This window comes from Microchirus variegatus (genome assembly GCF_963457635.1).
Source record: "Microchirus variegatus genome assembly, chromosome: 6".
Taxonomy (NCBI): domain Eukaryota; kingdom Metazoa; phylum Chordata; class Actinopteri; order Pleuronectiformes; family Soleidae; genus Microchirus; species Microchirus variegatus.
Genome location: NC_139807.1, coordinates 12031812 through 12055163, shown reverse-complemented (window position 1 = coordinate 12055163; position 23352 = coordinate 12031812). Strand labels below are relative to the sequence as shown.

General features: G+C 43.7%; 1 protein-coding gene across 3 annotated transcripts; it reads left to right on the top strand.

Moving 5' to 3' along the window:
* Positions 1-442: 442 nt before the first annotated feature.
* LOC310928451 (protocadherin gamma-C5-like) lies at positions 443-21859 on the top strand (the record flags this gene model as incomplete). 3 transcript variants are annotated; one of them, XM_083890996.1, is made up of 4 exons in its annotated part: positions 443-2896; positions 13840-13898; positions 17029-17126; positions 19128-21859. In XM_083890996.1, the coding sequence occupies 4 exons, from the start codon at positions 443-445 to the stop codon at positions 19412-19414; spliced, it is 2898 nt and encodes a 965-aa protein (XP_083747122.1). In that variant the 3' UTR covers positions 19415-21859. The 3 variants fall into 3 exon arrangements, with proteins under 3 accessions (XP_083747122.1, XP_083747123.1, XP_083747121.1); XM_083890997.1 differs by lacking the exon at positions 443-2896 and adding an exon at positions 3897-6350; XM_083890995.1 differs by lacking the exon at positions 443-2896 and adding an exon at positions 7284-9883.
* Between the last annotated feature and the right edge of the window lie 1493 nt (positions 21860-23352).

Sequence of the window (23352 nt, the reverse complement as noted above, 5' to 3'; positions counted from 1 at the left end):
AAAAAAACTAGATTTTTTTTTGTGTAATGTGCTGTTTTGTTTGCTTTCCTTATTTGTCTCTGATAATAGTTTTTGTGAAATAAATCCCACTATTTCTCCTGTGAGGGTTGATGTGGGAGGGAGGGGGTGGTTACAATAGCTGTGCAGACAGACTCAGCCTTCTGTGATTGGATAGTAAAGATGACTGCTGTGAGCCAATAGCGTACAACACTGTACAAAGAGATCTATTCCATCCCCCTTTCACTCTCCTTGGAAACCACAGTGTCAGAACTGGAGCGGAGATGCGTTTGCTCGAAGGAATCTGGAATTTACACCTTTTATTATAACCGATTATTCGTGGATTTTTATATCATGAAGCATCCTCTCTGGTGGTGGATTTGATGGTGAGCTCGTTGTGGGAACAACAACTCGATGGGACATATAGTATTCTAACGGATCTAGGATGACAAAGAGAACAAGATACAGAGACTGGAGATGGCAGGCGCTTTGGTGGCATCTTTTCTTCCTCTTGTGGAGTATAATACACGGACAGACGCGTTACAGCATCCCGGAGGAGCTGAAGCAGGGCTCTGTGGTAGGAAATCTGGCCAAAGATCTTGGTTTAGGACTTTCTGAGATTTTGGACCGTAAACTGCGTGTCGCCTCTGAGGCTGATAAACAGTATTTCACTGTGGATGCGGGGAAGGGCGAGCTGGTGGTGAATGACAGAATAGACAGAGAGGCTTTATGTGGACAAAGCACCAGCTGTGTGTTGCCTCTGCAAGTAGTGATAGAGAACCCCTTACATCTATATCGAATAGAGGTGGAAATACGGGATGTTAATGACAATTCTCCGAGTTTTCTCAGCAAGGAAAAAAATCTGAAAATTGCGGAGCTGACAGCGGTGGGTGCGCGATATCCTTTGGAGACAGCACAAGACCTCGACGTCGGTATTAATTCACTAAAGTCATACAGTCTTAGCAAAGATGAATGTTTCAGTTTGAAACTTAAAGACTTGGCTAATGGAAGAAAAGTACCAGAGCTTGTGTTAGAGAAGCCGTTAGACAGAGAAAAGCAAAATGTCCATCATTTACTGCTGACAGCGTTCGATGGGGGGAATCCTGTCAAAACTGGAACATCCAACATTATAGTGACTGTGTTAGACAACAATGACAATGTCCCTGTTTTTAAAAAGTCGTTATATAAAATAACTGTACCCGAAAATAGTCAAACTGGCTTCATGCTCGGAAAGGTTGAAGCAACAGACGCAGATGAGGGTATTAATGGTGAGATTGAATATTATTTTGCTGACCATACACAGGAAACAGTGTTATCTATTTTCCAGATTAATTCGGAAACTGGAGAAATTTTGCTTGTAGGGGAGTTAGATTATGAAAACGCTGCAATGCACGAAATAGACATTACCGCAAAAGATAAAGGCGTTCCTGAAATGGAAGGACATTGCCGTGTTCAGGTGGAGGTGATAGACGTGAATGATAATGCTCCAGATATTGTTCTAACTTCAAAACCGAGTCATGTTCCAGAGGACGCACCGAGTGGCACTGTAGTGGCTCTACTCACTGCTCGGGACCTTGACTCTGGGGATAACGGTAAAGTGATATTACAGCTTCCCAAAGATTGTCCCTTGACTCTGAAACCGTCGTTTTCTAATAATTATGCGCTGGTGACGAAGGCTGTTCTAGACAGAGAACGTTTCTCTCAGTATAACATTGAGATCACAGCCACTGATTCAGGTTCTCCTCCTCTGTCCAGTAAGAAAACAATACATGTCACAATAACTGATGTGAATGACAACCCTCCTGTATTCAGTCAGTCCTCCTATAATGTATATTTAAAAGAGAATGGAGTTCCAGGATCTATACTGTACTCAGTATCAGCCTCTGACCTGGATTTTGGTGAAAATGCTAAAATCTCTTACTCTATATTAGACTCTAAAGTGCAGGACGTTTCTGTCTCATCGTATGTTTACATTAACTCAGATAACGGCAGCATCTACAGCATGCACTCGTTTGACTATGAGAAACTCAAGGTGTTTCAGATTCAGGTTCAGGCAAAGGATCAGGGCTCTCCGTCTCTCAGCAGCAACGCTACTGTCCATGTTTTTATCCTGGACCAGAACGACAATGCCCCCGCTGTTATTTACCCCTCCTCCGCTGCCATGGGCTCCCTCTCTCATCAGAGGATGCCCCGCCCCGCTAAAGCGGGTCACCTGGTTACCAAGGTGACAGCTGTGGACGCTGACTCGGGCCATAACGCCTGGATCTCCTACAAACTGGCGGAGGCCACAGACGCGTCTCTGTTCACTGTCAATCTGTACACAGGGGAGGTGAGGACTAAACGCGCTGTGTCCGAGCAGGACGACTCCTCTCAGAGGCTGATTATAGAGATCAAAGACGACGGTGAACCGGCCCAGTCCTCCACCGTCACGGTGTCCATCCTGCTGGAGGACGGTCTCCATGAGCCCATCTTAGACCTGCGACAGAAGGTAGCAGAGCCCAGCAAGAAAAGTGGCAGAATCGCCCTTTATCTGATTCTCTCTCTAGCCTCGGTGTCTGTGCTGTCTCTGTTGACTTTTCTCATCTTAGCGGTTAAATGCATCAGGAACAGCAGAAGCAGCGGTAGTTGCTGCATGAGACGGAGCGACTGTGATGATTACAAGAACCCCAACAGAAACCTGCAGATTCAGCTCAACTCTGATGGACCCATAAAGTACGTGGAGGTGCTGGGAGGAGACATGTTGTCTCAGAGTCACTCCTTCAGGTCCTGTATGTCTCCAATGTCAGAGTACAGTGATTTCACTTTGATTAAGCCCAGCAGCACCACTGACTTTAAGGAGGTGATCAGTGTCCTGGATGCGTCTTTACCTGACAGCACCTGGACCTTTGAGAGCCAGCAGGTGAGCAACGTGTGAAGAAAATATCATGCACAATTATGTTTTATTTGTTTTTTGTTTTAGTTTTTTTCAAACGACATTGATTAAAAGCTTTAGTGTCCTCAAAAGTATCACTTTTAGAGATTTGGTGTGAAATCACAATAACAAGTAAATATCCAGATTAATTAATTAAAAATTATTAAACGGGTTAGTTAGTCATCTAAATGAAAAACATTATATTATTAAAACAATAAACGTTGTGTAATTTATAATGTTTTATTTAACTTATCAGAGTTTATAACACATTATCCCTTTCTTGGATAGCTTGTCCAGCTGAGCCTTTCAGCACCACAGTGATGGACAGCGACTTTGACCTATTCTTTGGAGGGTATGCCAATACGTTGTTGTTGGCAAGGTTTCCTCGTCTTTAACATGTAAAGTTACATTTAACATCCCATTCAGCATTTTTAACCTAGTTCGTGTCTGGAGTTGTATTATTATTATTATTATTATTATTATTATTATTATTATCATTATTATTACAAACTGAGACTGATATTTATTATACTGGGGGAATAAAACCAACAACAACAAAAATGTAGTTATCTGTGAATACTAACTGCAGATAGTGTTTCACATTATTTAATGCAGTGTTAAGGTTTTTCCTCGTGGTGTTTCACCCTCATGGCAGTGGAAATGGTGAGTGTGTCTTTAATGGTGCTGCTCAGCTCTTCTCTCATTGGATGAGAGAGATGGATGCTCTGCACCAATAATATTCAGAACTGTACAAAGAGATCTACTCCCTCCTCCACGCAGCTTCAGCACCAAAAACCAGAATGCTCGGAAAGGGGAGAGAATACGTTCATGTTTCGCATGTTCGCAGTAAAAGATGAGGTCTTAATTGTATTTTTTTTGCCATGGGAGGTATCTTCTAAACGGATTATCTCACAATCGTGGAAGTTGGATTTTGACTTTAGGGTCTTTGTTCCGATGGATTGAAAATTGTGTATTTTACTGAATCAGGATGACAAAGACAATGGGATACAGAGACTGGAGATGGCAGGCGCTTTGGTGGCATCATTTCTTCCTCCTGTGGAGTACAATACACGCACAGACTCGTTACAGCATCCCGGAGGAACTAAAACGGGGCTCGGTTGTAGGAAATTTAGTCAAAGATCTTGGTCTTGGGCTGTCAGAGATTTTTGACCGTAAACTGCAGGTCGCGTCTGAGGCTGGTAAGCAGTATTTCACTGTGGATGCGGGGAAGGGCGAGCTGGTGGTGAATGACAGAATAGACAGAGAGGCTTTATGTGGACAAAGCGCCAGCTGTGTTCTACCTCTGCAAGTGGTTGTTGAGGACCCGCTACAGTTGCATCGCATTGAAGTAGAAATTAAAGACATTAATGATAATTCCCCGAGTTTCCTCTCAAATGAATTATCATTAAAAATAGCAGAATCGGCCGCAGTTGGCACTCGATTTCATTTGGAAAGAGCAACGGACACCGACGTTGGTAGCAATTCTATTAAATCATATACGCTTAGTAAAAATGAGTGTTTCTCCCTTAAAATCAAGGAGATGGAGGGTGGTAAGACTGTCCCTGAGCTCGTTTTAGAAAAGTCTCTTGATCGAGAGAAGAAATCTGTTCACAAAATATTACTAACCGCTTTAGATGGAGGGAATCCAGTCAGATCAGGAACATCTCAGATAACCATTACCGTGCTTGACAATAATGATAATTTCCCAGTGTTTGAAAAAAACATTTATAAAGTAACCCTGGATGAAAGAAGTGTGAAAGGAGCAGTTGTTTTAAGGCCTAAAGCAACAGACGCTGATGAAGGTCCAAATGGTGAAATCGAATTCTCATTTGGTTCCCGGACACCAGGTGTTGTGTTGTCAATCTTTGATATTAATTCGTTATCAGGTGAAATCAGCCTGAAGGGAGAGTTAGACTATGAAACTGTCAAGTCATATGACATTGATGTTACTGCAAAAGATAAAGGCAGTCCTGAAATGGAAGGCCACTGCCGCGTGCAGATTGATGTTACTGACTTCAACGATAACGCTCCTGAAATTGTCCTCACGTCTCAGCCAAAGCCAGTGCGCGAAGACGCAGCAAATGGCACAGTAGTTGCTCTCATTAGTGCGCGTGATCTCGACTCTGCTGATAACGGTAAAATCATCCTACAATTAACCAAGGGCTCACCTTTTGCTCTGAAACCTACTTTTTCTAATAATTACGCACTGGTTACTAGTGGTGTTTTAAACAGAGAGAACTGCTCACATTATGATATAGAGATCACAGCCACTGATTCAGGTTCTCCTCCTCTGTCCAGTAAGAAAATCATACCAGTCAGTGTCACTGATGTGAATGACAACCCTCCTGTATTCAGTCAGTCCTTCTATAATGTATATTTAAAAGAGAATGGAGTTCCAGGATCTATATTGTACTCAGTATCAGCCTCTGACCTGGATTTTGGTGAAAATGCTAAAATCTCTTACTCTATACTGGACTCTAAAGTGCAGGACGTTTCTGTCTCATCGTATGTTTACATTAACTCAGATAACGGCAGCATCTACAGCATGCACTCGTTTGACTATGAGAAACTCAAGGTGTTTCAGATTCAGGTTCAGGCAAAGGATCAGGGCTCTCCGTCTCTCAGCAGCAACGCTACTGTCCATGTGTTTATCCTGGACCAGAACGACAACGCCCCCGCTGTTATTTACCCCTCCTCCGCTGCCATGGGCTCCCTCTCTCATCAGAGGATGCCCCGATTCGCTAAAGCGGGTCACCTGGTTACCAAGGTGACAGCTGTGGACGCTGACTCGGGCCATAACGCCTGGATCTCCTACAAACTGGCGGAGGCCACAGACGCGTCTCTGTTCACTGTCAATCTGTACACAGGGGAGGTGAGGACTAAACGCGCTGTGTCCGAGCAGGACGACTCCTCTCAGAGGCTGCTTATAGAGATCAAAGACGACGGTGAACCGGCCCAGTCCTCCACCGTCACGGTGTCCATCCTGCTGGAGGACGGTCTCCATGAGCCCATCTTAGACTTGCGACAGAAGGTAGCAGAGCCCAGCAAGAAAAGTGGGAGAATCGCCCTTTATCTGATTCTCTCTCTGGCATCGGTGTCCGTGCTGTCTCTGTTGACTTTTCTCATCTTAGCGGTTAAATGCATCAGGAACAGCAGAAGCAGCGGTAGTTGTTGCATGAGACGGAGCGACTGTGATGATTACAAGAACCCCAACAGAAACCTGCAGATTCAGCTCAACTCTGATGGACCCATAAAGTACGTGGAGGTGCTGGGAGGAGACATGTTGTCTCAGAGTCACTCCTTCAGGTCCTGTATGTCTCCAATGTCAGAGTACAGTGATTTCACTTTGATTAAGCCCAGCAGCACCACTGACTTTAAGGAGGTGATCAGTGTCCTGGATGCGTCTTTACCTGACAGCACCTGGACCTTTGAGAGCCAGCAGGTGAGCAGAAATATTGTGGGTGAAACTGTACACGTGAAAATATAGGTTTTTACACAAATGTATTTGTTTGTGCGTTTTGATTTTTTTTGTTCACGTCTTTGTTCAATGTGTGATGAAGCGTGTAATCCAGTTTTGTCATCCAGTACCTTTAGTCCAGATAAAGTGGCATTTTAATTAGATTAATTATTTCAGCAAATGCATATAATCAATACATTCAATTTCTCAAAGTGAATATTTTTAATGAAGTTTTAAACTTAACTTTTCCACTTGTTCATTGCAATTTGCAAAGTCATGGGCACTTTTATTTTGTTTTCTGCATAATAATCCAACATCAAGCTGCGTAGAGTTTTCATGTCTTGCATATAGTTATAGAACCAGCTCACTTGGAAACTCGATTGTAACTTTACTCAGATGTGGACTTGGACTTTGTTAAAACCATGGAAAAACACTTTAGAAAGTATGCCCCCCTGCGGATACCAATGGCATTGCTGTAAAGACAGCTGCATGATTCATCCCTTTGAGGTCTCACTGAGAGCATGCATCACAAGAAGTTAACTTTTACCTCTCCTTTTCTAACATAGAGGAAATAAGATTTCTACAGTGGTATCTCAAACCTTTAAACTTTAAATAAAAGTCGATATTCAGTGAAAATGCAGTCTTGGCTGGAAAGTTTTCCGTGGACCCTGAGTGTGAGTGTGAGTGAGTGTGAGTGTGTGTGTGGGTGTAGAGACAGAGTGTGTGAGCAGTGTGACAGCGCTGGTCCAGCTCTGTCTTCCAATGAGAGCGGAGGCCTCCCAGTCCTCTCCCCGCCCATGAGGGGAGTGAGGCGGAGGAGACAGAGCAGCGGAGGAGTTTCTGTGGAGACGGAAAATACTTTGACTTTTATCCCGTTTTCTTTTTTTAAGTCCGCCGCCATGATCACATCGAAACTTCCAATCGACCTGTTTTTAAAACGGAAATGTTTTCCGTCGAGCCGGGCAGCCTCGTTTTGAGACGATTATGGATCCGTTACGGTGAGAGAAAGAGTTAGAAACTTTCCCATTCCCCGATCCTCGGAGCGCAGCACAATGGACTCCGGGCAGAGAAAGCGCTCCAGAGGAGGGAGGCTGTGGAGGATGTGCTTTTATCTGGCCTGGCTCTCCAGCGCGTCCGCGCAGCTCAGTTATTCCGTATCGGAAGAACTAAGTCCGGGCTCTGTCGTTGGAAATATCGCTAAAGATTTGGGTCTTACTGCTCAGCGGATCGACCAGAGGAGGCTGCGGGTTGTCTCCGAATCCAACACTCAGTACTTTGAGGTAAAGCAGACGACAGGCGATTTGGTTATAAAACAAAGCATTGATAGGGAGCAAATGTGCGAACTGAGCTCAACGTGTTCGCTGCACCTTCAAATACTTCTGGAGAAACCTTTAGAGATCCATCGCGTGGTGGTGGACATTCTGGATGTGAATGACAACGCACCGCAGTTTTCAACGAGTAACATTTCTCTGGAGATATCAGAGGCTGCTGCGCCGGGCACAAGGTTCCGTTTGGAGAGCGCACACGACCCAGACGTGGGGACCAACTCCTTACGCACGTACCACCTCGCAGCGAATGACTTTTTTACTCTGAATGTGGAAAGTAAAAGCGACGGCACCAAGTTTCCAGAGCTCGTGGTGGATAAAGCTTTGGACAGGGAGACGCAGGCCATGTTTCGCCTGATGCTCACTGCCGTGGATGGGGGTCGACCGGAGAAATCTGGCTCCACACTTCTGCTCATTAAAATCCTGGATGTAAATGACAATGCGCCCGTCTTTGAAGAACCAGTAAATAAAGTTAGTTTATTAGAAAATGTCGCACATGGCACTTTAGTAACTAAACTGAATGCGACTGATGTTGATTCGGGCAGCAATGGAGAAATATCTTTCCTCTTCAGTAAATATACGCCGGATCGTGTTCTCAGACTTTTCAGTGTGGATTCTAAAAGTGGGGAGATCCGTGTGAAAGGTGATGTGGATTATGAGAAAGGTACTGCATACCACATCACTGTGCAGGCCAGAGACGGTGGCTCCCCCGCTATGGAGGGCTCCTGCAACGTCATAATAGACATCATCGACGTGAATGACAACGCACCAGAGGTAACACTGACGTCACTGACCAGTCCTATTAGAGAGGACTCTGCACCAGAGACGGTGATAGCACTTATAAGTGCACGAGACCTGGACTCTGGTGTGAATGGGGAGGTTAAATTAACTGTCCAACCAGGTTTGCCATTCAAACTTATTTCAGCATTTGGCATGCATTACAGCCTCATCACTGCTGGTAACCTGGACCGTGAGACTGTACCAGAGTACACTGTGGTCATCAAGGCCACTGATGCTGGTTCACCGCGCCTCTCATCACAAACCACCTTTGTGGTGAAGCTCTCTGATGTAAATGACAACGCCCCCACCTTCTCCCAGCCTTCATACTCTGTGGACATCCCTGAAAACAACGCTCCCAGTGCCCCCATCGCCGCCGTCACAGCCACTGACCCAGACCTCGGTGACAATGCTCGCATCTCCTACACCATCCTCCCCAGCATGGTCCAAGGCTCTCCCATTGCATCGTATGTGTACATCAACCCAGAGAGCGGACACATCTACAGCATGCGCTCTCTGGATCACGAACAGCTGAACGTGTTCCGGATCGAGGTGCAGGCCCGGGATGCTGGGGTGCCCCCAAGGACAGCCAATGTCACTGTGCATGTGTTTGTGGTGGATGTGAATGACAATACACCAGTGCTTGTTCACCCCTCCTATCCGAAAGACAAAGGATTACAGCTAACTTTGCCCTCATCTGCAGCCACAGGACACCTCATAAATAAACTTGTAGCAGTGGATGCAGACAGTGGACACAATGCGTGGCTCTCTTACTCCATTGCCCCAGGACCAAATGCTAGAATGTTTCGTATCGGGGTACATAGTGGGGAGCTCCGCTTAGCCCGCAAGTGGGCTGAGGAAGAAGAGGGCTCAGTTTATGACATTGTGGTCATCATTCAGGACAATGGTGACCCCCAAAAATCCTCTTCTGTGAATATTACAGTAACTGTGGATGATAAGGGCACAGTCAACGATGTTCCAGCAAGACCCCGCCACACGCCTTTTAACCAACGTACAGGGATGTCGGACATCACTCTGTACCTTATCATCTCTTTAGCCTGTGTATCGGCTGTTGCATTTATTACCTTTGTCGTAGTTATGGTACGGTGCCTGAGGCACCGCGACCCAGGGCTAGGAGACTCTGACTGCTGCTGCTGCTATGGGCGCCACAGGACCGGCCGCTACATTCAGAGGCCCAGCAAGGATCTGCACCTGCAGCTCAACACTGATGGACCCATCCGCTATATGGAGGTTGTGGGGGGCCCCCAGGATCCACACACGCGCACTTACAGGCCCTGCTACTCTACCTTATCCAGTCGAAGTGACTTTGTATTTATGAAGACACCCATGCTGAGTCACAACAACACACTCAACATGACACTCAGCAGGAAGCACCTTATGAACTCAGCCAGTGAGGTGAGGCTTTGGTGCAATTAGACCAATAGATTTTTCACAATATATCTGTGATTCTTGCAGATACATGGATTTAAAGCCTGTGGGATGTAAGGTACCTAAAAACATATTGCATCATATGCCTTTATTGTATCTTCCAGTCACACAGCAGTAGTGATGCATTTTCTCTCTAGATTTGGAAAAATAATAATGAATCTGATCTGATGCAGGAAAAATGAGGATTGGTATAGAAGAACTGGTCTTCAAAGAGAAGGAAGCTGAAAAAAGATAGCTAGAAACATAGGAAAGGGAGGAGAGTGGGGGGGAGACATAAGTGCTTTGAGCAGATGGGGAGGTGGAGACAACAGATGAAAATACGTCCTGCAGTGTTGATTCAGTCAAATGGCTTGGAGGCCAAGTCGAACAGGATGGCCGAGGATTTTTTTTTTTCTGTGTGGGGGGTTGAAAGAGGAAAAGGGCCAAGGAAAGAAACTTGTCAGTGGGACGGGGTTGAAGAATTACAGCATAAGGCAGTGGTTGAAAAACAGGAATTCACAGGGTCAGTGGCCTGACCTCAGACTTCCTGTTGTCCTCTGAACTTTTAGTTATTGGATCCAGGACTCAGCAGCACCACAAGTGGGGGTCCCTGGTTCTAATTTTTTTCCATTTATTTTCTGCCATCATCTTTACAGTTGGATATGACTACATCCTAATTATGACCATGTGGTTTAATGTGTAGGAAGCGGGTACCTAAAGAAAATCACCAGGATGAGTCATTGTAGGGGAATTTAGTTGGAGAAAGTGTTTTTCTCATCCACATTTCATGTTACTGTAGAGTTCAAATGGCGTAGAGTCATAATTTTCATGGTGAGTGTGTATCCTACACATGACAGACTCTATACCTTTCAACATCATCTGATTCTCTTGTTTCTCTCGCAAGTTTGTGTGACATTGATTCTCTCTGTACTGAATAAGTTTGTCCCTGAGGTTAGCAGAGTGCCATCTGTCTCCCTGATCTAGTGACACGTGTGCAACGAGGAGAACAGAGGAAAAGAGTTAGAGGGATAGATAAAGGGAAAGGAAGAATGGCTTTTTCGCATGTGTGCCACAGCAACAGACGGCAGAGGCTGTCCTGGCTAAAGGAGCAGCGGCAATCACTGTGGGTGTTTATGTGCTCATGCGTGGGATTGTGTGTTAAACACATCAGGCACAAGAATCCTGTCAGTCGTGTGTAACTTTAGCAGGACCCTTGGGCCATATACTGCCTTCCTCCTGCCCTTCTTTGTATTCCCTATTCATTTACATTGTGCCGTTTTGGCACACTGGATCTCACCATGTGTTAACACAGAAAAAGTTTGAGATTATAGCTTCCATTTGGCCTGTTACTGTGATTATTTAAAGCAATATTCTCCTGACCATGGGTATTTGATGCAACCTTGATCGACCGCACTTTATCCAATTTTCTCGTAGTCTGAACATTCATCACAAGATATTTGTGCATCTTATGACACTTATGAAACTGACCACAAGGGTTTATCAGTTGAATCATAAAGTTGTTCAAAGATGAAGGAATATAGAAATTAGCCACTAGACATTTAATGTTTTTTTTGTCAGTGTTACAGTTTTCTGTGATAGATCCAGCCTTTTAAGGTTAAAATCCTGATTTCCACTTGACTAAAGATAATATTTGTGTAAAGAAAACTCTGGCAGTAAAGAAGTAGGGCTTGGATGTGTCTGCCTCTATGTGCTGAAGGTTATATGGCGTGTGTGGTGTGTCCATGTGTGCTTAAGATTATCATCGGGACAGAAGCGGACAAAAATGACTTCCCATTTTCAGGAGCAAAGCACCAGGTGCAATCCACCCATGGTTATTTTAACAATTTGTGTGCGTGTTAGGAAACTGAATCTTTCAAAAAAGAAAAAAAAAAGAAAAGGCACCAGGTGGACCAGGTGATACTGCATAGGTTTCCCTTTCTACACCTGGATAAATATTTGTGTGACATGATAAAGAAGTTTACGAGCAAACCTGATGTTTTTAGCGGAGTTAACATGGATGAGCCCAGATGTGATCAGTCCAGTGTTCACGTCCACATTCACATCTCTAAAGATCATAGTGTTCCAACTGGCGCATACTTTAATGATGGTGCAGTAGCTAAAGAGCTCAGACAGGTTGCAATTCACCTCGATGTCGTGATGTAAAGAAAGTGAGGCCGGAATTAAATTCTTTCTCTTTGATGAGAGTTGATGTTCACAGAGCTGTTTTCCCTTCACGTCTTTGTATTGGTATGAGTATGACTGACCTTCTCTCTCACATCTTGGCATTTTGAAAACCTTCATCTCATCCTCTTTTTGAGATATATTACATTGCCCAGGAAAAAAAACAAAAAACGCAAAGAATTTGAAAATCCCTTAACCATAACTTGATCAGGAAGGAATTCCATTCTTATGGATACTACCTGTGTGCTTGTGATATGTACTGTATGTGCAGTCGATCTCCATCATATTACACACAGAATAGCAGTACAGTTATGTGTATGGCCCTTCACACAGAGCCTGTTGTCCTTTGCTTCACATACTCCGTGGGATTTCACCTTGATGGAAAAGATAAGCCTGTTTCTGTGAATGTTTGCGTGTCGAAAGCGAGTCACACAGCTGGAATGCTGGATCTTTTTGTGGATGTATTTCGTCCAATCAGTGCCAATCTTTTTCCCTCTCTGCTGAAACACAGACAGTACCCACACACACAGACTCGTCTCTGAGTCCATTTATAGACTCCAAACATCACCGAACTCTGCCATGACGGAGGTTAGGCATTTCATTATGTCCTCCTCCTCTGCATGTCATGATGCTGCATATATTGCTGTAATTTCATCTCCTGATGCCTATTTACGCTCACCGACTTGTTCAATATTCTATTATTGAGTGAACACAGACTGATTTATGGCTACGTTCACACTCCCACCATCAAATGAACAAAGGTTCTTTTTTTTTAGTCCTCTGTTGCCTCATGAATCAAATTATTTACCATTCATTGGTGCTTTTGCTTCTTATTTACCGACATTCATATAGACGATTTTCCCCTGCATTTCTCCTCCTTATGCAAAGGTATTTTTTCCTCTTTGTTTCCTCTCCTGTTCCGTCATGTCTTTTTGAAGATTCCTTCTGGTACAACAACTCTTTTAATAATGCAGCACATCATCCTGCTGGCCTCTCACTCCAGGGAGTTTTTGTGTCGATTAGGTGGCAGAATCTGGAGGCAAGCCAAGGGTCTATTTACCGCATCACTGCACAACAAGAGAAGCTGAGAGAGAGAGAGAGAGAGGGGAAGAGCTAGAAACATGGACTAGACATGGTGACATGGCCAGTGAAGTAGAGATGGTCAAGAGCGAAGACATAGAGCTTAGCAAAGAGTATAGATGAGTGAGGCTTTTAAATGTTGGTAAATGCATTTGGAAAATATTTAAAGGATCCACCCACCTTGTGTGCTGCAGTTAAAAGTGTGTATTTATTTCTGTTAAATGCTTTAATTTAATAATATTCCCTTATTTCACCCTTATCTGTGTACAGTATGTGATCATGTTCTTTGGTAAACCTTTCTTGGTTTTCCCTTCCTAGTTTTTACTTCCTGTTTCATAAGCTGAGCCCCACTTTGTGTTGTGTTAGGTTTGTGTTCCTATGTGTTTGTGTTTGCTCTTATGCAGCATTTTATGCCCCACAGCCCGTGCAGCTTTCGGAAAACAACAAGGCTGCCTGAGTACTCAAATATTTGCGTTACCATCTGTAGCCCTTCATTGAGCCTCACAAGAAAAATCCACATCACACTCTGACACACAATAGGACACACAACACACACACACACACACAGGTTTCAGCCACAAGACAACAACCACTTTTGAACCAAATGGAACACCTGAGAAATTGTCCGGCTGTTATTCCAATGAAACATGTGTTTCATGGTGCATCTTCTGTTCTCTTCACAGCAAAAGCCCCCCAACAATGACTGGCGCTTCACACAGGGACAGAGACCTGGACCTAGCGGGTGAGTACACCGACACTGAAGACGTGTTGTTCTGACGCACATGCTTATCATAAAAGACAGAGAGCAAAGACAGATGATGATTTTAAAAAAAAAAGGGGGGAAGAAGGTCATAAGTGCTGCAGTAGCCACTGGAGCTCCTTGTCCGCAGGCTGCTGATTTTAAAGAACTGATGACACTTAATTCTGCTCAGTTTCATTTGTATATCACTAAATCAAGGTCGTACAATATTACACAGAGATCCCCAACCATTAAAATTCTGATCCAAACTCATATAGACGTACATTATTGTTGAATGTTATGGTGTAAATGTGCTCTAAGACGTACTGTCTTTACACCCCTGAAAGAGCACCTCTGCCTGTTTCCAGCCTGCTCTGTAAAATGGCTGCCGCAGCTTGCACTCCCCCCTCCCCCTCCTGTTCCTCTCCTCTCTGCGCTCTCTGAGCCTGTGCGCCATCACTCAGTACTACTGATGAGGGACTGTGACCAGAGCCAGTGGGGGGATGGGAGGGTGTTTTTTTTATCCTTCTTTCTCTCCCTTCTTTCTCTGTTTTCAGAGAGGGTTCACTGACTGAATTAAAACATCTTTACATTAGTGATTTACCCTTTTAGATGACTCTGTTTCAGTTATGGGTTTTAGTGAGCGTGTTCGTCGGCGTCTTCCCATGTTGCATGGGATAAAAATTGAAAACCTGCACCAAAGGTTTTCACAGCTTCATAAGACTTGAGGCTTTTCCCATGACACATTCTTGCTGAACCAAGTCAGGAAAATGTTAGACACACAAGCTTGAGCCACTGCAGTTTTAGAAGAGGCAATGACATCTCTGGTATTTTTAAATGGATTTTACAGACTCAACATATTTTCCAGAGAGATGTAGAGCACAAAATTTTAGCTCTTTTTTTTCTTCCATTACACCATTCCCCCCAAAAAAACAATATGGTTCTTTCAGACTGTATAACTTGTTGTGTTTTTAGTCCCCACATGCCATACGGTACACACATACGATGGACGCCGAAGAGTGGGAAAAGGTACTAAGTTGGTCTTGGACATTGTGTGGGTCCCTTTCTGTCCTTTTTAGCTGATCAGTGCTCAATTGTATGAATTCACAGAAAGGAAGGACCCGATCAGCTGAAAAGGGCAGGCAGCGGCTAAAAACCTTTTCGGTAGTGCACTGCAGATGCGTGCTGTGCTGTGTGTAGATGTACCTAACCCATAGCTTCTGTTAGTCTCCCTAAAGGTTTGTTGGGGTTTGTTGATCAATGTGCATATAGGCCACAATGCCTGCTGTGGCATAGAAAGGATTGTGACACTTTTGAGTTTGCGTGCAGTGTTTTTGTAGATTTGCTGTGCCATGTATGTGTGTTATACATTTAGCCGTTCAAGTCTGGAAAAAGCTCCTGTTTTTCTCCTTGCGGGGAAGTGGCTTATACTGTGTATACCATATAGCTCTGCCTTTGATGTGCGTCTGATGGTTGTAGCTTATCATCACCACATGCGGCTTTTTTTTCATGTGATCAACTGAGCAATGAACAGTCAATGAAACAGAAGTCTGATGATTGATTTTCTGTTAAAGTGGGAAATTTATTTTCAGCTTATTGAGGCCAACAAGTAGTCAGCACACATCGTGTGACTGATTAAATCTGCAAGTTTAAAGTTTCTGCATGCAAACAACAACACGCGTCCCCCTTGAGAACGACGCATATCTCAAAGTACACAGAGGAAAACAGATAGCAATGTCTAGTCAACCGAGGTCCTTTCCTTCTGGACCACAGTTCACATTTTACCCACAGGAAGTGATAATCCCTACCACAGGAAACTCCGTAACACAGCCACAGGACATGATAAGCACAGCGATGCTAATTTGGCTCAAATGATGCATTCACTTTTATCTTAATTGTGGTGAAGAGGCACAAAATGGCTGCCCAGGGTTTACAGGCCATGCTTTTACCCAGCCTGTTTCTCATTGGCTGTCTGGCACAGGATGGGCATGTTTGTCTCGCTTAGTCTTTCTCTGGCACTTAAGTGAAAACCACTTCAGAGTTCTGGCAGCGAGAGTTGGCAACCTGCTTTTAAGTGGAGCCCAGAATTCCCTTTTCACTTTTTTCAATATATTGTGTCCTTTACTTTCCCTTAATTCCCCCACATAGACCAATTTGTCCAGGTTAGGTGAGTTCACATTGGTTGAAACAGAATGGAAAGCTTTTGTCTCCATAGTGTGCACATTTATCTGTAGTGTTGTTGTCCTTTACAAGACTGTGTTCTCTGAGCTGTGCACGTCACCCACGCCTTTTACACAAGGAAGTTTGTTATTGCCCAAAATAGTGAAATAACTAATGATATTACAGACAAAATCAGCACATTGAGAGAGTAGTTCAAGTTTTTTGTGGTACAACTGCTTGTTCCATTGTTGGTACTGGTACTATTATAACTGTTCAGCTTCATTGCCAACTAAAGTGACCATGTAAAAATACAGGTAGTGCTTTGTTAGCTCTTCATGATCGAATCACTGTGATCCAGTTGTCAGGTGTGGAGTTTGTGTTGGGTGTGGGAATGGAAATAAGTAATGGAGCATAAGCGATCGCAGGACTTCCTTCTCCTTTGTTGCACGCACATGCAAATTACAGACTTTAAACAAACAAGCCTTTGAAAGCGACGTTTACACAGATGGAAATGTTCAGCGCTCACTGAGCGCTGCATGTGTGCACACTATGCGCACAACATTTTCTTTCAAAAGGTGGGATGATAATTAAATATTTGATCGCATTTACTCGATGGCACTGTGATCTCGGTGATATCAGAGAGAGAGTGAATGCTGCACATCGCGCGTGTGGATAATGAACAGGCTCACTCCTGTGCGTCTGTGTGCACACACACCTGCCCGAGAGTGTGTTTAAAAGTGTGTGTGTTTGTGTGCGACACACCCTGTTTTGTGAGCTATACATCCTCCTTGTTATCCTCGCCGCGTTCTCCTCAGGCTGTTGTACTTCACTGTCAGCTGCTTTGCCTTTACGTCCAAAACCACCAACTGTCAAACAAATGACTTAGACACACACAGACACACACAGATACACAAACTGTTCATGACAAATCACAAGTTATTTACAGTTGTTGTTTTTCTCATTTTTGCCACAGGGCAACTGGAGGACCTGAGGTTGCCATGGGAACTGGACCCTGGCCTCAGCCCCCGACCGAAGCTGAGCAGCTCCAGGCCCTGATGGCTGCTGCTAACGGTGAGTCCTATACCACACCACCATGTCCCTCCCTCCTGGTTATTCCACCTCTATCAGTCACACTAGGTGGTTCAGTGGTGCAGCAAGTCATATTTCAACCAGAAGGTCAAGGGTTTGATTCCCAGCTCTTCTAGTCTACTCAGCGATGTGTCCCTGGTTAAGACGGCTGTGGCAGCAGTGAGTGAATGGCTATGAAAATGTGTGATAGAAAAAGAACTCCGCACATAGATGCACTATATAAATACAGAACATTTCCTCTCCTGACCCCATCACGTAGAGGCTGTGTCCATGACGCAGGTGGATGTAGCCACCCGCACGTCTCCAGTCAAACAGTACACAGTCGATGTGTTGTATTCAATAACATGGCAGTGGGCTCCGTGTTTCTACAGGAACACACTGTTCACATGTCGAGTGTTTTAACATAAGCAGGAGGTTTACGCCAGCTCTGCAGTCTGCCCCTGCAGTGACTGCCTAACCCACACACACACACACACACACACTTTCACATAAAACCACAGTGACTCATCTTTGGGCTATTACTGTGGCCTCAGCGAGCACATGGAAAAAATACACATGGAAGCAGGCACCGAGTATAGTGACAGGCAAACACGAAATGAAACGGTGGAGGAACAAACATGACAATTAGTAAAGTCACTGTTATTTTGACAGTTTTCTGCAAATGTTCTGTTAGAGTAAATAGTTAGCACAGACAATGCCATCAGGAAAAAAGGAAACAAACTGTGCTTGTGATAAAATACTGAAGGTCATTAAACCTCTATATTTAATGTCACGGTGCTGATGAGGATTACGCAGGAGAAACCCTCCTTTTAAAGCACTGGGTCAGAACAGAGAGAGGATTTGAGTCTGTGTTTTCAGTATAAAGTCAGTGGAGATGCCGCTGTACATGTGTGTGTGTTCATATAGGCTGAGAGGAACTATAGGGTGGGGGAGGGGGCGTTTGTGTCTCTGGCTCTGCAATGCAGAGGCTGTGGGAGAATTAGGAGCGGAGGAGCTACGTCATTCACACACAGACTCGGGGCATTCGTGACAGAAAACCAGAAACACAGGACTATTAATCACTAACAGTTGAATCATTCCTTAATAAAACACTATGCGTTGTCTCCTAATACACTTTTGTGCATGCTTTTTTTCTGCTTATACCAGAGCTTGTTTGAATTAAATGTAATGCTCACATCTTTAATTGACTGTAAGCACGGTCACTTTGTGGTCTCCACTAAGCCAGCCTGAATCTTTCTGGTAAGCTCTCTTAGCCAAAGATGTCGAGATGTTGAGGATCCCGAGAGTATTTAGTGAAAAAGTATATAATTCAGCAGAGGCTGACTGTGCACAGAGGAATGCACCAGTGAATTTTAAATGTCCTTTTCATTTTAGGCCACTACACGTCCAACGTCCAGGTTTCCCCTTCAAGATAACTGACTTAGTTTGTGCCATGCAGTATTTGAAGATACAATATGTAGCATTTCTGCATTCAAATAAATAAAAACCACAAGACTAATGTTGTACATTTTATTGAATAGTGTTCTCACTTCAGCCAAAATGTTTCCAACATTTCTATTCAAGTTGTAGAGCTGTATTATTTCGGTTTCTCTTAAATGATGTCATCTGCATTCCTTGTTTCTGCTTTTACTTTTGGGGCAAATGGAAACTGTTAGTCAGTGCGTTGCCTTTTGTACTTCCATTTTTATTATGTGTCACAAGTACTTATTACTGTTTACTACATGTTCTGCTGCAGAAGCTCTTCTTCCCTAAGAGTGCAAACGCTTAAGGGAACCAAACAAACCAAAAAACTAGACAAATATTCCCATGTCATCAAACCTTTCATCATTGTTTTGATTGAGAGCGGCAGAAATGACATACTGACTTATGTGATTTTACCAAAACACATCAAAATTCACATTTTCTAACAAGTTTCATCCCTCTCTCCTTCTCCTCCTCCTTTACCCCCGTCTTCCCCCGCTCAATCTCTCTTCTCCCCAGCAGTGAGTGAGGCTACAGCGACACTGGGGCCTGGAACTATGGGCCTTAGCACCCGCTACAGCCCCCAGTTCACACTGCAGCACGTGCCTGATTACCGCCAGAACGTCTACATCCCCGGCAGCACAGCCACGCTCACCTCCAACCCCCAGCAGCAGCAGCAGCAGGCCACTGCCCAGCAGGCCGCCCAGCAGGCACTGCCCCCGCCCCAGATCTCAGCCCAGCCTGAGCCCCCCAAGGCCGCTCAGACCCCTGCCTCCAAGAAGAAGTCTACCAAGAAGGAGAAAAAGTAGATCTGGAAGGAGAGAGGTGGTGGAATGATGAACCCGGCCTGACCAGATGAGAAGTTCGACCCCCCATATCCCTCCATTAGGTATCTGACTCTGCGGTCACTCGTGCTAGCCATGAATTTGGCCGCATGGATAATGTTGATGGTTCTTTGACGGAGAGTCTTAAAGAATCTGAATGTGTTGAAGGCTGTTGATGGTGTTGATAACCCGTGCTGTGCTAAACGTCTAGTATTGCTCATGTGATCTATGTTGGTAGATATTTTTGGCAGGTTATGGGGGGTTATTGTGATTTTCTTTTTCTTTCTTTTTTTTTTAGCTTTTGGCGAAATCAAATGAAATCGGTTCAAAGAGATTTAGTGTAAGCAACAAACCTTGCTGGGATGACGAGGCTCACACACAGTGATGTATTACAAGATAAAAATGTTGATGTTTTTCATGTTGGATCCATTGTTCTTTCCCTGACGTGGAAAGTCCGCTGTAAAGTACGCTAGTTGCCATTCATTTGATTCCTACACAGAATCAGCCTTGCAGGGTCCTAAAGCATAACTCCTGTGGATATAAGGCTGTTTTTTGACCGGTATTACACACTCTTCTGCATGCTCTTTAAGGTTTAAACCACATATACTAGTCTAGAATTACAAAACTATGCATTGCAAAAGCAAAGAGGAGGACATCTGGAGTCTATCATCCTCCCTTCAATCGCAGGTCAACGTAATGCACATGTAGCATTTACTTGACACAAAAAGAAAATTACTTTTGTTATCATAGTTTAACAAATAAGATTTTAATCTCCTGTGATTTTTTTTTTAATGCCCTGAGCATGCACCCAGAGGAAGGGTTGGCAGAGGGTGGAGTGACATGACATTGTGTAATGGAGTCACGGCCCGTGCTGTCCATGCAGGTAGTGCAGCAGCAGCAGACACCAGCTTCTTGTACAACACCTCCAGATGGGCAGAGACATGTCCTGCACCCTTTACATCCCCTCCTTCGTACCTTGCTCATGTCCCATTGAGAGCCAAACAAAGAAATGCACTGTTTGTAATCTGAAGATGAGATGATGTAGGGAGTAGTGTATCACTTTCTTCTTTAGGGAAACATGTAGATGTGGTAAACTTGAGTTCTTAGGAGTATCTCGACACTTGAGCAGAGTATTTCCCCTTCACTATCCCGAAGTGCTGAAGAAACATATTGATGTGACACATTAACAAGCTTTTTGTTTTTGTTCTTTTTTTTAGGGGGGAGATCATGATTCAATAGCAGATGAATTGTTTGTATGAGAAATTAAGTCTTTACATTGCTGTCCATCTGTCTGTCAGGACCCTGGCCGGATACAACTGCATGAGAAAAGGTAGCTTGCAGGCTCAGTCAGTGGGAGTGTGTGGGGGGGAGGAGGGGTTGAGGTGGAAGGTACAGAGACTGAGGTGACACCACAGCGTCAGTCAGAAGGATGTGGAACAACCATGGCTCTATCCACTGAATGTACAGATGAACTTCTGTTGACCCGCCCACCCCCTAAACTTTCTCTAATGCACTGACCCAGGTAGAGGTCAACAGGCACATCCAGGCACAGCTGTCCCTGTTGGGAGGATATACCACTCCAGAGCCTTTAGAAACATCCTTCTCCACTAAAAGCAATGGGAAACCTCAGCCTCTCTACCCGTCACCTCACCCCTCTACTCTCTGGTCCTGTGAGGCGCTTCCCCACTGTACATAAACACAAGTCCTGTCAATGGCATGAGCCAGTTGTTTGTATAGTCGGGACTGCGTCCAACATTTTCAAAATAAGAGTCCCTCTCCACAAGGTGTGGCTTACTACTGGAATGTGTTGCATTTTGTTTTACAAGAAAAATAAGAAAACCGCAGTTTCAAAAAAACAAAAAAAAACAATCATGAATTTAAAAAACGGAGATGTTCTTCAACAGTTTGTGTTGCAATGTAGTAACTAAGCACCATGAAAGCCAACTAACTCTCTTCAGTGTAAATAAATGAATAAAAAAAAAATAACTTTAGATAAGTAAACAAAGTGACACACGTAGACTAGTTAACTTGTGATATGTGTTGCGCATATTTTTTGTGTTCATTTTCTCTCTACTATCTTTTATCACCCTGTAAAGAAACAAAACAAAACAAAAAAAAAATATGGAAATGTTTCTATCCTTCTGTAACCTCTTACTGTTCTTTTGCGGTGATTTTCTCTTGTGCATTTGTGAAAGAATGCCTCTCATTCTCTTTCTGTCCATATGAACAAATGACTATAAATATTATATATGTGTAAGTCCGTCCACTGCTGAATTAATACTGCTCTATCCTGCTGTATTATCTTTCTTATCAAATGCTTAGCCCCCACGCTATATCCCTGTGTTATTCTCTTATTTTTATGCTAATATTTATATTGCTGTTTTATTTTCTCTTGGACACTGACATTTCAAATAAAACGATTCTGAAATCATTTAAGACATTTTTGTCTGTGCTGTTTGTTTTACGCTAATGTATGAGTTTCTTCTTCTTCTTAAATGAATCAATGTTATAGTAAGTGTTATGTTTAATGGACTGAAATCCCAAATTTAAATTTGACAGAAGCTTGAAAACTATTTATTACAAAAAAATGAAAAAAGAAATACTCATTTTCTTCTATTATATAAACACTAAAATGATTGGAAAAAAACAAAACATTATTCAAATTAAAGCTCATTCTACTTGCAATGACTCACTTCTGTTCACCAGCTTGTTTTTCCTCTCACGTACTGTGTGCCTTTCACGTGGTCTTACACAATAACATACATGTCTATAAATAGCCAATGGGAGACATCACAAAGCAAAGCAAAACAAAGGGAGCTGCCGCAAAACTCACTGCTGCAGTTGTTGGGGGATAGAAGAGGGGACTGAAAGGATGAAGATGATGCAAGTGTTCTTTTCCAATCAAGCATGTTTTCCATTCATGTGTCAGCCAGGAATTTAAGGTTACAGCCTGAAGATTACACAATCTGAGAGCATACTTGGATAAAAATAATTGAATCCATATAAAAAAATATTTTAAATGAGAAAAAGGTTTATGTCATGTACAGCATTCTTCATTTTAGGTAAAATAAAAACATTTTGACTTGATAATCCATTCGTTCACACAGCAGCAGCATTCCCAAAATGGCCGTCTCCTCCACTGCTCTTCTCTAGCTGTATTATGTGGTTGCTACGGCAACTGTCAGCCCCAGCACTGGATGCTTTAGGTCCCTTATCCACATCTTCATCACACATCTATGCAGTGGACATTTTTGGCTCCACTCGGAGGCCTGACTGAGCTGAATGACCAGTGTGGGAGGACAAACATATTCAGGCATTTTGTCAAACCTGGCAACACACAGAGAGACATGTGCAGTAAACATGGCAGAGCTGAGCGGAGAATCTCCCTCACAGAGACACAAGTGGATGAGTCAGAGGTGATAAAACACAGCGGGTTTGTTCCAGTTTGATTCACTGAAGATTTACCGGATGAGCCTCCGTTGGAGAGCGATGCAAATTTTGCATCCACAATCAGCGGAAACTGAATTATTATTCACGTGGGCCTGTACTGTCGACTGCTAGACTTTAAAATAGCTTTAGAGCTTACTTTGTCAGCTGATGTTTGTCATCCTGTGACTCGCACAGATGTCCACTCTGTCCCCTTGTGTCACCATCTCCCCTGAGGGGAGACCCGGCAGAATGGGGAGATTGTTCTTTTATTGCTCACCCCCCCATCTCGCTTAATTAAGCACATTCCTGCTGATTATACACAGAGAAAGAGAGAGAGAGATACATAATAGAGTGACACAGTCATACACAGGCAAAAGACCTCAAACCAGTGATATATAGTGTGGCTGACCAATGACAGGAAGCAGTAGCAGACTGGAAATTGACAATAGACTGAGTGTGTGCAGAATAACATGAGTCAAACAACCTGGACAAAA